This window comes from Bison bison, unplaced genomic scaffold (assembly GCF_000754665.1).
Source record: "Bison bison bison isolate TAMUID 2011002044 unplaced genomic scaffold, Bison_UMD1.0 scf7180017864317, whole genome shotgun sequence".
In the NCBI taxonomy this organism is placed as follows: Eukaryota; Metazoa; Chordata; class Mammalia; order Artiodactyla; family Bovidae; genus Bison; species Bison bison.
The window spans coordinates 2,023,107-2,037,836 of NW_011494889.1; the positions used below are offsets into that span (position 1 = coordinate 2,023,107).

Here is a 14,730-nt window from a genome sequence, read left to right on the forward strand (position 1 = left end):
CCTTCGTCTTTGCTCTGGCCCCTTCCTAGGCCACCACCTGGCTCCAAGGCCGACTCCTCACCCATCCAGTGTCCTTCCTGCTTCCTGGGAGGTGCTGGGCAGGAGTGGCCTGGATGGTCCAAGCTGCTGTGAAGCTTCATTTGGTGGGCCCTTGCTGTGAGCTCCCCTCACAAAAGTCCTCTTAGAAATAATAATTCTCCCCAAATAGGCAAGGGCCAGGCCATTAAAAGCCGCCCAAAGCCTCTGCATATCATCCGAGGGCTCATTGCTAGCAGCACCTGGGGCCTTCAGCAGATCACCCCAGACCAGTCAGCACGCAGGGTCAGAGGGTCTGCAGGTCTCTACTGGGCCTGCCCACCAGCCCTTAGAGGGAGCTCTAGCCAGTGTGAAGAGTGGAAAAAGGGCCTTCTGCGAGAGCTCCTCGTGGATGACTGGGGTTACCAGACTCCCCAGGGGAGAGGACAGACGAGGTGACTCAGCCCGGGTGGACCCAGACTCCAGGAGCTTTCCTTAACTGAAGGCAGTCGGATGGGAGTGGCAAACTGGGTCTGAAGGAGTTCTACATTCTCTGGACGAAGATTCAGAAATACCAAGTGAGAGCCCATGAGGGCCGGGCGGCAGGGGCAGTGGGTCTGTGTTGGGATGTGGAGGAACAGCCCTAAGGGGAGGGGATTGTACCTGTGATGGAGCTCAGAATGGGTGCAAACAGGTCGGGGCAAATTAAGTGGCATACTTCCTTATGGACTGGAAATGGGGTCATCTAAAAGCCACCATCAAACGTCCTGAAAAGGTTTGTGTAACTGTAATCCCTTGTAGTTTGGTTTTCTGACAGCTCAAGTGCAAAGATTACAGAAGATAGTAACAGGACTCATGGAGTTGGCTAGGTGATTTGATGGGCTTATTTATAATCCAGCTCACACAAAGAGGCAAAATACTATTTAAGGCTGAAACATGGATGATTTTTCCAAGGCCAAAGTAGAGGCACAGAGCTGGAAACACCCCAGCCCCACTTAGCACATAGCACAGAGGTAACTTGCTGCCTTTCAGGTCATGATTTTCTGTTTTGTATGTTCCAGAAAATTTACCGGGAAATTGATGTGGACCGGTCTGGAACCATGAACTCCTATGAGATGCGGAAAGCATTAGAAGAAGCAGGTAATACTTCCTCACTGTATTTTCTTTCTTTTATCTGTAGAACATGCGAAAACTTAGACTATATGATACAAAGCTTGGTAAACTGAAATAAAGTAGGCGCTGCTGCTGCTGCTGCTAAGTCGCTTCAGTCGTGTCCGACTCTGTGCGACCCCATAGATGGCAGCCCACCAGGCTCCTCCCCCTGGGATTCTCTAGGCAAGAATACTGGAGTGGGTTGCCATTTCCTTCTCCAATGCATGAAAGTGGAAAGTGAAAGTGAAGTTGCTCAGCAAGTGTCCGACTCTTCGTGACCCCATGGATTGCAGCCTACCAGGCTCCTCCGTCCATGGGATTTTCCAGGCAAGAGTACTGGAGTGGGGTGCCATTGCCTTCTCCAAAAGTAGGCGCTGGTTCAATACAAACACCTCCTTTTCATTTGCCTCTTAAAAACGAATTGGTAAAATGAAATGGAGTCCAGGATGTGTCTGCTCTCTAAGGCTTCTTGAATCCCATTTCCCTCTGAGGGCCCTGTTGGGTTGCAGGCAAAGTCAGTTCTCAACAGACCCACCACCCCCACTCCCCACTCCCCACCCTGTTCAGGTGCAGAGCTGGTTCAGCAGAAGTGGGGTGTCCAGCTCCATCCTTGAGTGAGTCCCTAACAGAATGTGATGTCCGTAAAAAAGGACACGAGCTGTGGGAGACCTGCAGAGTGGGAGACTGCTATGGGGACAGATATGACAACATGGAGTTGTTCATTCGATGGGATAATGCTGCAGCAGAGACCCCCCAAGTGAGTGGTTTAAACAACATACACCATTCTCTAACATAGCAATTCAAGCTCAAGCCGTCCAAGGCCAGGATGGTGTCTCCTGCTGTCAGGGACCCGGGTTCCCTCTGTCATATTGTGTGACCAGCCTGCAGAGCATTGCCTGTATCTGCAGGACCAGGACAGCTTGCCAAAGCCACATGCTAGCAACAGGCTGACAGAAGGAGGGAAAGACAGTCTCCTTGTCTTCATATATATATGGGCTTCCCTGGTAGCTCAGCTGGTAAAGAATCCATCTGCAATGCAGGAGATCCCAGTTCGATTCCTGGGTGGGGAAGATCCCCTGGAGAAGGGATAGGCTACCCACTCCAGTATTCATGGACTTCCCTAGTGGTTCAGACAGTAAAGAATCTACCTGCAATGCTGGAGACCTGGGTTCTATCCCTGGGTTGGGAAGATCCCCTGGAGGAGAACATGGCAACCCACTCCAATACTCTTGCCTGGAAAATCCCCATGAACAGAGGAGCCTAGCAGGCTACAGTCCATAGGGTTACAAAGAGTTGGACATGACTGAGCAAGTAAGTGTATACGCACACACATATAAAGTATTTATTATCTGGCTGCTTGCAATCCTCCTTGGGTCGTGTGAGATCTTTCATCATGTTATGTGAACTCAGTAGTTCATGGTGTGCGGGCTCAGTTGCCCCAAGGCATGTGGGATCTTAGTTCCCCAACCAGGCATGAACGCGTGTCCCCTGCATTGCAAGGTGGATTCTTAACCAGTGGACCACCGGGGAAGTCCCAATCTCCTTGCCTTTAAGGGCATACATCACTCTGTACACAAATCCCAGTGCCAGGGCTTAGTCACAAGGCCTCAGAGGACTGTAAGGGAAACTGAGAAATGTAGCCTGAATTCTAGGCAGCCATGACCTGTTAAAAATTCTACTACTACTCTGGGAGACCTCCTTGGTGGTCCAGTGATTAAGACTCCACACTCCCAATGCAGGAGGCCCAGGTTCAATCCCTGGTCAGGGAACTAGAGCCCACATGCCACAACTAAAGAGCCTGTGTGCCCCAACTGAAAGATCCTGCATGTGGCAACAAAGATCCAGTGTGCTGCAGCTAAGACGCAGCACAGCCAAATTAAAAAAAAAAAAATTCTACTACTATGGAAAAAGGGAGAATTAATATTGGTTTAGCATGAACAGTTTCTGCCACATCCATCCAGCAACGCCAGAGGCACTAGGTTTGCAAAAAAAAAATCTCACAGCAGAGCAACCAGGGGGACCAAAGCAAAGACAACTGTCATCTAAACCGCCCCGCCAGGTCCACAGCCCATGCACAGAGCCCACGGGTGCAATCGAACACCTTGCCATCAGTTTGCTTATTCATTTAACTTCAGGTTTCAAGATGCCCTGTCAGCTCCACCAAGTGATTGTCGCCCGGTTTGCAGATGACGACCTCATCATCGATTTTGACAATTTTGTCCGGTGTTTGATTCGACTGGAGACACTGTTCAGTAAGTGCCCATTGGGGGAAAAGACCCATTTCAGTTCTCTCGGCAGGAAAGCAGCCTACTTTTCTTCATGGGTGAAACAACCTGAGCCAGAGACGAGTCTGTTCAGCTGGGAATGAAACTCCTTCTTTAATCTGGGGATAGTGGGAAGAAATCATAGCTGTGACATTCGATGAAATCGGCTGCCAGTCTGGGGAAGAGGATAATGTGATCTTTGTTTCAGTTCACTCATTTATGTGACATCCTCTTTCTTCCTCCACAGGGATATTTAAGCAGCTGGACCCCGAGAATACTGGAATGATCCAGCTTGACCTTATCTCTGTAAGTCAGCAGCCTCCCAGCCCAGACTCCTAGGGGAGAAGGGCTGTTACCGGGGCAACAGAAGCCTGAAGCTTTTGGTCTGTTAGTGACAGGCTATAAATGGTTATGAGATCCCAAACTGCACTTCTGTTTGGTTGTTCCCAACTACCTATTGATTCTCCAATCCAAGAAATACATGTGGCTCCTCCTCCCAAGAACTTTGCCCTGAGAATAGCACAAAGTTAGAATAAGGAGAGGGTGGCTGCAGAAGGCCTCTTAGAAAAATGACCTGCTAATTAGCATGCATGGGAGAAGGTGCTTATGCAAAGAAGTCCTTTGGCTGAAAGTTAAGTGGGTGTTAGGAAGAGCCATCATTCTTAGTTTTGCTTAAAAGGACTTTGTGAGCAAATTACTTTTCTCCATTTCCTCTGCCCTTGAAGTAAAACTAACAATAGTGACTAAGCGTGCCATATGTAGTAATTGTGTTCATATGGTCTGGAACCCCAGTGACAGCCACCTATAAAATGATCACCAATCCAAATTCAGTTGGTACTCCAGTTCCACAGAAAGCAAAGCACAAAATGTTCTCTTGTCATCCAAAGACGACAAAGTGAGTGACGTACTCACTTCAAAGGAGGTCACTGGGGTTACTTTCATCCTCATAGGGCCCCAGCCTGCTTTTCCTCTGTCTGAGGGGGAGCTGAGCTTGGAACAGGGCTACCTACAGAGGGTGGGGTGGCATGACCAGTGCTGAGTGGGGATGACCGGATCCCATGGGCCAGAGAGGAGCAGAGTGTCAAGGACAGGGGGTGGGGTCGGGGGATGAGGGACTGGCACTTCTTTCCTTGAATTTAGAACTCTGAAGGAACCCAGAAACTAAATGACTCTTTCAGTCTGCTATTATGCATTTTAAAGTAACATGAGCCAACTGCAGATACATTTTAGCTGGTTCCAAAGAACTAATTTGCTTGAAACTCATGTAGCTCAGGAAATAACCCTCCCCTGAGACTGCAGTTAAGGTAGAGGCATTCCAGTTGGGGCCAAACATGCCACGTGTAAAGTTTGCAACTGTAGCCCCCTTTATCATTCTCAATGGAAATCTATTCCTCCCCAGCTGCCACTGTTCCCTATGACCAGCCTACTCACACCATCATCCCCATTTCCTCTAGGAAGCATCTTACCCACTGGCTTTCCATCCTTTCTTAGCCTTTCCTCTTACAAGGTCCCTGGAGTTCCCCAGTCTTTTTTGTTTTTGGCTAAGGTGGTAACAGCAGGAAGATCTCCCCTTTGGTTTGCCATGATGGTCAACCTTGCCTGCAGGCTAGACCTGGGAAACTTCAAAAAGTCCCAATGTCCAGGCCCATTCCAGACTTAATTTCATTAGAATCTGGTGTAAAGTTCCCAGATTCCTCCAATATAGAACTAAGGTTGGAAACCACTAGTTTAAGGGTTTATCCACACCCCAAGCTAACCTCTGCTGTGACACTCTGAGGCACAGAGGTGGAAATGCTAATTCAAGTGTCCAAGTGTCATCGTTTCAGTCAACCCTGTAATTCGATTCGTGACCACCTGATTCAAATAACCACTTTTCACTGCCCTGTAAAAAGCTAGACTCTAGAAATCAGGTAGAAAGAAATGTGAGTTAGTGCAGTCACATCTTAAGCCTTAATCAGCTTTTCTGGTAAAACAGGCAATCTTTCAAAATAATCTACACCCTTTGAGTTTAAAAAGTGATCCCTGATTTTTTTTTTCTTCCTTTCCTCACAGTGGCTGTCTTTTTCAGTACTTTGAAGTGATAACCAATCTGCCTGAAGATGTCTCATGAAAGAAAATCAGCTGAGGACTAAGCTTCCACGGAGAAACTTTTTATCTAGATCTTGAAATTATGGGAACATTTACTTAAACTGATGATTAGAGCTGAAAATGATATTGTCGACTTGAGAAAGCAGAACTTTCAGATATCCAAGTAAAAGATTTGCATATAATCATACTAAATGCGAGTCACTTAAACCCTTGACAAACTTAGAGAAAAATCTTCCATCTGTATATAGTATATACTTTTTACTTTTACACACTTTCCTGTTTAGAGCAATATTAAATCAGGAAAAACTGCAGGGAGGTGTTTAACAGCTGAGCTTAATTGAACATTCAGTCAACCTCAAAGGACACAACGTCCTTGCCAGCAATAGTTAAAGCAACTTCAAGTTTAAAAATGCAGCTATGACATCTACCAAACAGCTGTCCAGGGATTCCTTATTGCCCTTGGGTATAATGGGAAAACATGATGCATCATGAAGGCATCTCAAGAGGCCAGGTGAGAAGCACATCTCAGTCACTGGGTTAAGAGACAGATTTTATATAACATTGATTGGTTAACCAGCATGTCTTAACTCAAGTGCTGGAGCACATCTGGTCTTAACACACTGAGTGTTATGATACCAAAAGGATGCTACTCTGGCTCAGCTGAAGCACTGACCCAAACTGGGCATCTGTCTACAAGCCCACTGTGATGGAAGACAGCACAGCTGTTTGCCGCCCGCCTCAAATCTTCCCCAACTTCCCCACTAGCATCCATGCATGGACTGGGGGGAACGTCTCATAGAAACCCCCAGGGAAACCACCCAAGCTTGTTTCCTGGCTTTAACTTGGGGAAAATGCTAATGACATTATACAAATACTGCCTTGTTGCCTTATCTTCTTCCAAGTGTACTGTTCAATAAAGAGTCGCTCAGGCAATCCCACGTGGGTGCTGTTCTTCCTGGAGAGGCGCAGCAGTGAGCACCCCCAGTCACAGCCCACCCCACTCCAGCAAGGCGTGCTCCCTCCCTCTGAAACTGCCTGTATTGGGAGGAGGGGCCTGCTCATCTACCATTTTGTGGAACTGTAAAACTTTGTAAAAATCCAATTCAGAAGCTCTGATAATTGACCCTAAAGTTAGCTCCAATGTCTGCTGCTTCTTGGTCTCCTCAAGAGGTACCGGCAGTTTCGGGGTGTGCCTGCCACTGAGTGTCCTTTGGTGGAGGGAGTAAGAGAGATCCGGAAAGGCATGCAACTAAAGCCCTGGTCAACTGCTGGGGATCCTTAAGGAATGGTGGACGGGAAATATGACTAGGAAAGATGACTAGGAAAGTGGTAAACGGCATTCGCTGGCTACTGGCCTGACCTCTTTTGATGATCACCACTTACTTCCCAAAGTCAAATCCTATGACCACATTTGGGCCCACCTGAGATAATCCAGGATAATCTCCCTATTGTCAGGTCAGTTGATTAGGAAATTTAAATCTGAAAAACCCTCTTGGCAGTACCTAGATTAGTGCTTGATTAAATAACCAGGTGTCTCAGGCTGCTGTAAAAAAAATACCACAGGCTGTGTAGCTTAAATGACATCTATTTCTCATGGTTCTGGAGGCTGGGACATCCAAAACCAAGGTGCCAGCAGATTCAGTGTCAGATGAGAATGGCAGCCTTCTTGGGGTATCCTCACAGAGTATACTAGACTTTTCCTCTTATCAGGACACTAAGTTCATGCAGCCCCACCCTCATGTAAACCTAATCACCTCCCAAAGGCCCCACCTCCAAATACTATCACACTGGGGATTAGGGTAATTTTAGGGGGACACAAATATTCAGTCCACAACACAACAGGACAAGAATATGGGGGACTGGCGGGGCATCTTCAGAATTTTGTCTACCACACAGGTCCTCTGACATTTCGTCCATGTTTTCTCTACTCACTATTAGTCTGAAAGGCGCAGTATGTTCTGCTGTCTACCTTCCTTTCTTGCTAGAATCTACTACTCGTAAAAATGTCTAAGGAAACGTGACCACTCGTTTTCTCACCTGTATCTTCTAATAAATGAAACAGTTTTACTAAGCAAAATGAGGTCCCCAACAATTCACAAACTTGGTAACATATTAATGTGCAGGCTGGGGCTACATTAACTTTACATCCTGTAACTCAGTGTATATAACCATATGAAGCCTCTGAAATAAAATGAGGACACAAACAGCCTGTCAGAAGCTCTAGGTAAAGGTACAAGCTTCTATCACCATGGCCTCTAAGATCTTTTATAAAAAGTCTTAACTCTATATCAAAGACCACCACAAAAATCACAAATTGCAAAACTGAGCAAAGAAATATTTAATCACATGGCTGGTAAAGAAATATTATTTTTCAGCAGAGTATGATATTCCAATGACTTAGGAACTTGAAACACAGCTGTTAATGACATAAAAAACTAAAGCCAGTAAAAAGCTTAGAGTCAAAAAGTTTAATTTTATTACAATTATTTTTAAAGTCAACTATGATCTTGACAAATATCATGAGTTAAGTCTATAGCAAGTCTCTAATTTCTGGGATACAAAAGACAATAAATATAGATTCAAATCTCAGCCTAAAAACAAGAATCTAAATCTACCTGTAGTGTAGTGTGGTTTCAATATTTCAAAGATACGGTGCTACGAGGAATCATACCATCAGGTTATTGCTCACTGACAACCATCAAACAGTTCTTCACAGACAAGACACAGTCTGCGGCGCCTTTGAGCCTCCATGCACGTCCCCCGCGGGCCTGCTGTTCTGGGGGACAATCAGATGGCGCCGTGGTGGCACTGGTCCTGGTGGGAGGACAGGGGTGTGGCAGGCGCTGAAACACACCACCGGAAGCAGGCCAAGGAGCCGACCTCCCAGTAGTCCAATAAGTGGTCCCATTTCTTGCAGAGAACAGGATTGTCACCATGGATCTTTCGGAGTACAACACAGGGCACCTTGCCCAGCACAGCGCATCAGCTTCCTGCCCAGCTCTGCTCCAGCGAGCTGAGCATCCTTCGCCAACAGTGGCTGCTCCAAGCCTTCATCTGCTTCCAGAGCTCCTTCTTCATGGCTTTCAAGTTACTCTGTCATTAAAATCAGTCTTGAGAAATTTCTGCCGCAAACGATCATACTGTTTCTTCTTAGTGGTAACAGAGATGAATTCTTCATGAACTAAACATCTGCAAAGTTTCAGGCCAAGCTCCTTTGTCTTGGTTTAATTCTTGGGTATAGCTGTTAAAAGAAGTTTTAAAATATTTACATATGCACGACATGGGAGTATAACACACCTTCAGGAAATTATGGGGGCGGGGGGGGAGTGGGATGTTGATGTCACAGGAGAGAAGTTAAACCAAAGAAAGGACTCTCTGCCATGTGAAGCAACCAGAGTAGCTGAGTAACTCTTGTTGTCATAGGGGTTCCCTCAACAGGACCACTCCTGGTGCAGTGATAGAAAATCTGGGATGGCTCAGAGCATTAACTTCCTCTACGCAGCCTACTGAACTGCAAATCAAGTCCAACGAGGACCACAAAGGACTGGAAGAAATGACTTGCAATACGCTGTAACTCCAACACGGAGAACTTCTGTTCTGAGGGAAAAGATAAGGAGTGGAAAAGTCTCTTTGAACTTTATGCGTAATGGACGTCACACGGTGTCATGGGACTGGAGACCGTCATGAACGAAATGCCACAGACTAAAAGTCTACAGATTTCAGGGAGGATAGTGGGGTTTTTTTGTTTTAGGATCTCGTGCTTTCCCATAACAAGAGCTGGGAAGGAGAGTGTTCATGAAGCCAAGAGCAAGTCAGACTAGTCATTCAACTGGCAAACAAAACCAACCCTTCCTCCCTCCTTCTCCTCCTCCAGACAAAGGGGGAAAAAAAAGACAATCGAGTCGGACTTCAAGCCAAAACTGAAAAGTTAACTGAGGGATCAATGTTATATCAAGGACTGCTTCTCTCTGTGAGGAAAGATACTTGGCCTATACAGTCTTCAAAACTTGTATGTGAGCCTCTGACTAAAAATTCAACATTTAGGCAATTTCCTTTTCAAAAAAACTTCAAGAGAAACCCAAAGAAGTTGTGTAGAGGCCACATGTACCCAGGAAAGATTTCCAAAGGACTAAGAATATTTAAATGTTGGATTAAAATGAAAATCTTCAATCCAGTCCACTGATTTCAGAACCTTTGAAAGCCATCCTCAGGAGGAGAGCTTGATCTCTGACCAAGTGCTTCCACACTTGGGAACGAATCATTCTCCCCACGTTTCAGTAACCACTGGACCTCTCTGTTAGAAAATTAAAGTAAGACCCAAATAATCAACTAATTCTAAGGGGCAGAGCTTTCCCCAAGAAACTATAAGAAGTAAAAGTACATATTTCCTCTTGGTGTTCATTAAAGAAGGAAAGTGGCTGCATGTAAGAGATTATGCTTCTCTGGCGCTAAAGTCTTTGTAGAAGCAAACAGGAGGGCTCGAAAGAGAAGCATCTCTATATTTCTACTTTTGTCTGGTAATTTGAAAAGCTTTTTTGAAGGGCTCCATGGCTTGTTTTGGTTTTTTTCCATTTTCATTACGATCAGATGAATAAATATTATCCAAACCCCAAATGTTTAATAATAATAAATTTTGCTCCCAGGAAGACAGGCATCAAGATGAAAGTGAAAGTGAAGGTCACTCAGTCGTGTCCTACTCTTTGCAACCCCATGGACTATACAGTCCACAGAATTCTCCAGGCCAGAATACTGGAGTGTGTAGCCTTTCCCTCCTCCAGGGGATCTTCCAGGTCTCCCACATTATAGGCAGATTCTTTACCAGCTGAGCCACAAGGGAAGCCCAAGAATACTGGAGTGGGTAGCCTATCCCTTCTCCAGCAGATCTTCCCAACCCAGGAATCAAACCAGGGTCTCCTGCATTGTAGGCGGATTCTTTACCAACTGAGCTATGAGGGAGTCAAGATGTATGAAGTCATTTATACTGTACATCAAACAACAAAGGAGAAGACTGAGTCAGAATGAGGAGACATGGGCCAGAATCCAAGCTCCAGATCCCAACACTGGAGTCATTTTAGCCATCTCCCCAGAAAGTAATGCCCGGGCAGAGGGACACTCCCAGTGCTCCCTGGTTTAGGACCTCAAGCGGAGCAGAAGCACTCTGCAGGCACAGACCATGCTGGCCTGACAAATGATGAAAATACAATAAAAATATCTCCCATTTGCTGTACATTAGACTCCGTCCAACTATACTAGCCTTTCCCTGAAAATACCCCCAGAATGTCTGCCCAAAGAGAGCAGCCCCTTCAGACTAATATAGATATGTTATGGGTTTATATGTGCTGGTGTGACTTGATTACTTTCTTGGTTTATATGAAACAAAATTCAACAGTAGAGCAAGAACAAAGAATCTTGCCTCTGGTGCCCTGTTCAAACTCTCTAGCAGATTCACAAATCCCGACTTAAATCCAAAATGTATTTCAAATTTCATAAGCTCAATTTCCATCATATTGTCCAATTATCTTCACTGTATTTATAAATGAAGACAGAACCCCAGACTTCTGGGGGCTGGTAAACCTGTAAACATGCTATTGATCATAATAGGAATCACTGGAAATGAGGTTCTGGATCTAAATTTAAGACAAAATGTTAAATTCCACTTCTCATTAACAAAGGGCAGCAGGCTGCACTGAACCTACAATACACAGCCGTTTTCCCCAAGCCCCTCTCTGACGCACATAAAGACATCATTCACTTACTCCCAGCAAATTGCGTGGAACATATCCTTCCTTGTCGTTCAGGCGGGCCCACCACCATTCAATCTCATCTTCGTCTTCCCTGCGCACGATTGTCATGCAGTCTCCTTCTTTCATGGGCAGCTCGTCATCATTCTGAGGTTCATAGTCCCAAAGTGCATAAATGATCCCTTTATTCATTATGCCCATTTTCTCCTGAACTCCTAAAATCATGTAAGATACAGCACAGAGTAAGTAACTCAGAGGATACCACGCTCAGAACCTGCAGCTCCATGAAACTAAATGAGAAGCAATGGGGACCTGCTGGAATGGGAGAAGCTACTACATTAAACATTCAATAAATAAACTTCCCGGGGCTGGGGAAGGAGAGGAACGCCAGCAGGGTAGAAGGAACATATAAAAGACAAGTTAATGTATGCTATTAGCTTTAAACGAGCTCTAAAATTAACCAACACTTTATAAGCAGCTCTCAAAACTACTCTCACTCAGAATACAAAAAAAATTACAAACCCAGGAATGAAAAAAACAACTGTTCAAGTCTAGAATATTAAAAAAGTGGATGAGACATCTGTCAAATTTTAGCAGACTAAGTGTAATGACCAAGGAACTCTGGGATCATTTTTGTTCTCTACCTAAAACTTAAAGCAGGCAGAGAAAAAAGATCAGAATGTTGTGCCTGTTAAAGTGGTTTCTATTAATTTCCAAATAAGGAAAGATGGAAGAAAAATATATATAACTGCCTTATGATCCAGCAATCCCACTGCTGGGCATACACACTGAGGAAACCAGAAAGGAAAGAGACACGTGTACCCCAATGTTCATCGCAGCACTGTTTATAATAGCCAGGACATGGAAGCAACCTAGATGTCCATCAGCAGATGAATGGATAAGAAAGCTGTGGTACATATACACAATGGAGTATTACTCAGCCATTAAAAAGAATACATTTGAATCAGTTCTAATGAGGTGGATGAAACTGGAGACTATTATACAGAGTGAAGTAAGCCAGAAGGAAAAACATAAATACAGTATACTAACGCATCTATATGGAATTTAGAAAGATGGTAACGATAACCCTGTATACGAGATAGCAAAAGAGACACTGATGTATAGAACAGTCTTACACTACTGTAAGTTTGTACAGATCATATTCCTAAGATGTGTCTTTGTTTAAGAAAGTCTTGATTACATAAATCATATTTAGAAAAAAAAAAAAATAAATAAAATGTTAGAATGCAGATATAGGGACAGGTATTAGGATATAAAAGTCTATGTATAGTCAACTTGAATCAGAATTCTAAAAGTCACTGAAGTCCACAAACTGGGGGAAGGAAAAAAAAAAATCCCCAAATGCTCACTTTTTACCAGAGTTAACACCAGATCTGCAGATGAACTAGGACTGTAGGTTTCATCTTTCTCCATTTATACCTCCCTATCCTCTAAGGTCGGAGAAGGCAATGGCACCCCACTCCAGTACTCTTGCCTGGAAAATCCCATGGACGGAGGAGCCTGGAAGGCTGCAATCCATGGGGTCTCGAAGAGTCAGACACGATTGAGCGACTTCACTTTCACTTTTAACTTTCATGCATTGGAGAAGGAAATGGCAACCCACTCCAGTGTTCTTGCCTGGAGAATCCCAGGGACGGGGGAGCCTGGTTGGCTGCCGTCTATGGGGTCGCACAGAGTCGGACACGACTGAAGCAACTTAGCAGCAGCAGCAGCATCCTCTAAGGTGATGCTAATAAGGAGTCGCAATCATCAACAGGCAGGCAACACAGGGGAAGGGGAAGAGGAATTAGACAGCAATCTCCTGAGCAAGGCAGACTTCATTATTATTTTCACTTTTTTAGAAAAGCCAGGAAAGTATCTGCTTGCTTATGAAAATAGTCAGGTCTTTCAACTTACGTGAACCTAAGTTATTGATTATAAACCTATTTTTCTTGTGTCAGTTAATGATGCAGCACATGCTGCCTGTCTCTCACTCTGGGCAAAACTAGAAATTAAATCATTCTTTTCCAAAAGAAGGCTCTGCCTATCTAGAGGGTCAGGTTTCTACTCATGGGGACAAGTGAATTTCCAACTTTCCTGCTTATATAAGACATGCAAAATATGGGAGATTCACAAGGACAATAAGACTTGATACAACCATGATTCCACTCAATTTTAAAGCTGGCCAGATTTGTTATCTGTTTGGGATGGAATGATGCACTCGAAATAACAACTCGAGTCTCAATTCCAGGAAATCATTAGACGTGAAAGACAATTTCTCATTGTTTATTAAACTAAGAGTTACAAATTACTGTTTTAAACAGTTTCTGAGGGCCTAAAAACTTGCTCCACCCTCACTGTAATTTGGGAAATGCAAACTAAAGCCACAGTGGGATAGGATTCCAAACCCACTGAAGGTTAAAGAGAACACGGAGCAGAAGGAACACTCTGCTTGACAGGCCTCCCTGTGACCTGGCAGCTAGTTCTAGGGACACTGGGAGACGAGGACAAAAATCGTCACCAGGGTGGAAGGAAGGAAGCAAGCAAGAGAGAGGGACGGAGGGAGGCATGAAGCAGGAAAACAACCCAATGTCCGCCCAAAGTAAAATGGAAATATAGCTTGTGGGAGAGTCCCAAAATGGAACAGCAGCACAGTGAAAAGAAACGTCAGCTAAAGGCAACACCACCAATGACTCTCAAAAGCCACAGTGGATGAAAAAAGAAGCCAGGGCATCACTAGTATGGTTTATTCTATGTAAAGGTCAAAAACGGGAAGATAAACAATATTAGTTGTAGGATTCATACAGAGGTGATACATCTATTGTTATCAATTCCAGGGGGCAGTCACCAAAGATGTGAGAGGGGCTATGTCAGGAGGGGCCCAACTGATGGCTGAGAGCGCTCAGCTTCTGTTTCCCAGGCTGGATACCTGGATGCTTCACTGTGTTCAGTCTAGTAGCATCAGTATTTAAACTACATATCAGAAATGCTCTCAGTATCCACGATCAGATCAGATCAGTCACTCAGTGGTGTCCGACTCTTTGCGACCCCATGAATCGCAGCACACCAGGCCTCCCTGTCCATCACCAACTCCCAGAGTTCACTCAGACTCACGTCCATCAAGTCAGTGATGCCATCCAGCCATCTCATCCTCTGTCGTCCCCTTCTCCTCCTGCCCCCAATCCCTCCCAGCATCAGAGTCTTTTCCAATGAGTCAACTCTTCACATGAGGTGGCCAAAGTACTGGAGTTTCAGCTTTAGCATCATTCCTTCCAAAGAAATCCCACGGCTGATCTCCTTCAGAATGGACTGGTTGGATCTCCTTGCAGTCCAAGGACTCTCAAGAGTCTTCTCCAACACCACAGTTCAAAAGCATCAATTCTTCGGCGCTCAGCCTTCTTCACAGTCCAACTCTCACATCCATACATGACCACAGAAAAAACCATAGCCTTGACTAGACGGACCTTTGT

At 44.9% G+C, this 14,730-nt stretch overlaps 2 protein-coding genes across 6 annotated transcripts in view; one reads left to right on the plus strand and one right to left on the minus strand.

Annotated features, from left to right (window-relative positions):
- Positions 1-7,596, plus strand: part of LOC104997873 (calpain-2 catalytic subunit) — a 54,472-nt gene extending 46,876 nt beyond the window's left edge. The window contains exons 16-20 of the mRNA XM_010852839.1: positions 525-593; positions 1,077-1,155; positions 3,303-3,419; positions 3,679-3,737; positions 5,484-7,596. Coding sequence (XP_010851141.1) covers positions 525-593; positions 1,077-1,155; positions 3,303-3,419; positions 3,679-3,737; positions 5,484-5,507 — 348 coding nt within the window. The 3' untranslated portion in view covers positions 5,508-7,596. The remainder of the gene's footprint in view (positions 1-524; positions 594-1,076; positions 1,156-3,302; positions 3,420-3,678; positions 3,738-5,483) is intronic.
- A 237-nt stretch (positions 7,597-7,833) lies between these two features.
- The window catches only part of TP53BP2 (tumor protein p53 binding protein 2), a 104,389-nt gene continuing 97,492 nt past the window's right edge, over positions 7,834-14,730 (minus strand). For all 5 annotated transcript variants that reach the window (XM_010852843.1, XM_010852840.1, XM_010852841.1 and 2 more), the window contains 2 exons: positions 11,276-11,475; positions 7,834-8,760 (listed from right to left, as the gene is read on the minus strand). In XM_010852843.1, coding sequence (XP_010851145.1) covers positions 8,719-8,760; positions 11,276-11,475 — 242 coding nt within the window. In that variant the 3' untranslated portion in view covers positions 7,834-8,718. The remainder of the gene's footprint in view (positions 8,761-11,275; positions 11,476-14,730) is intronic.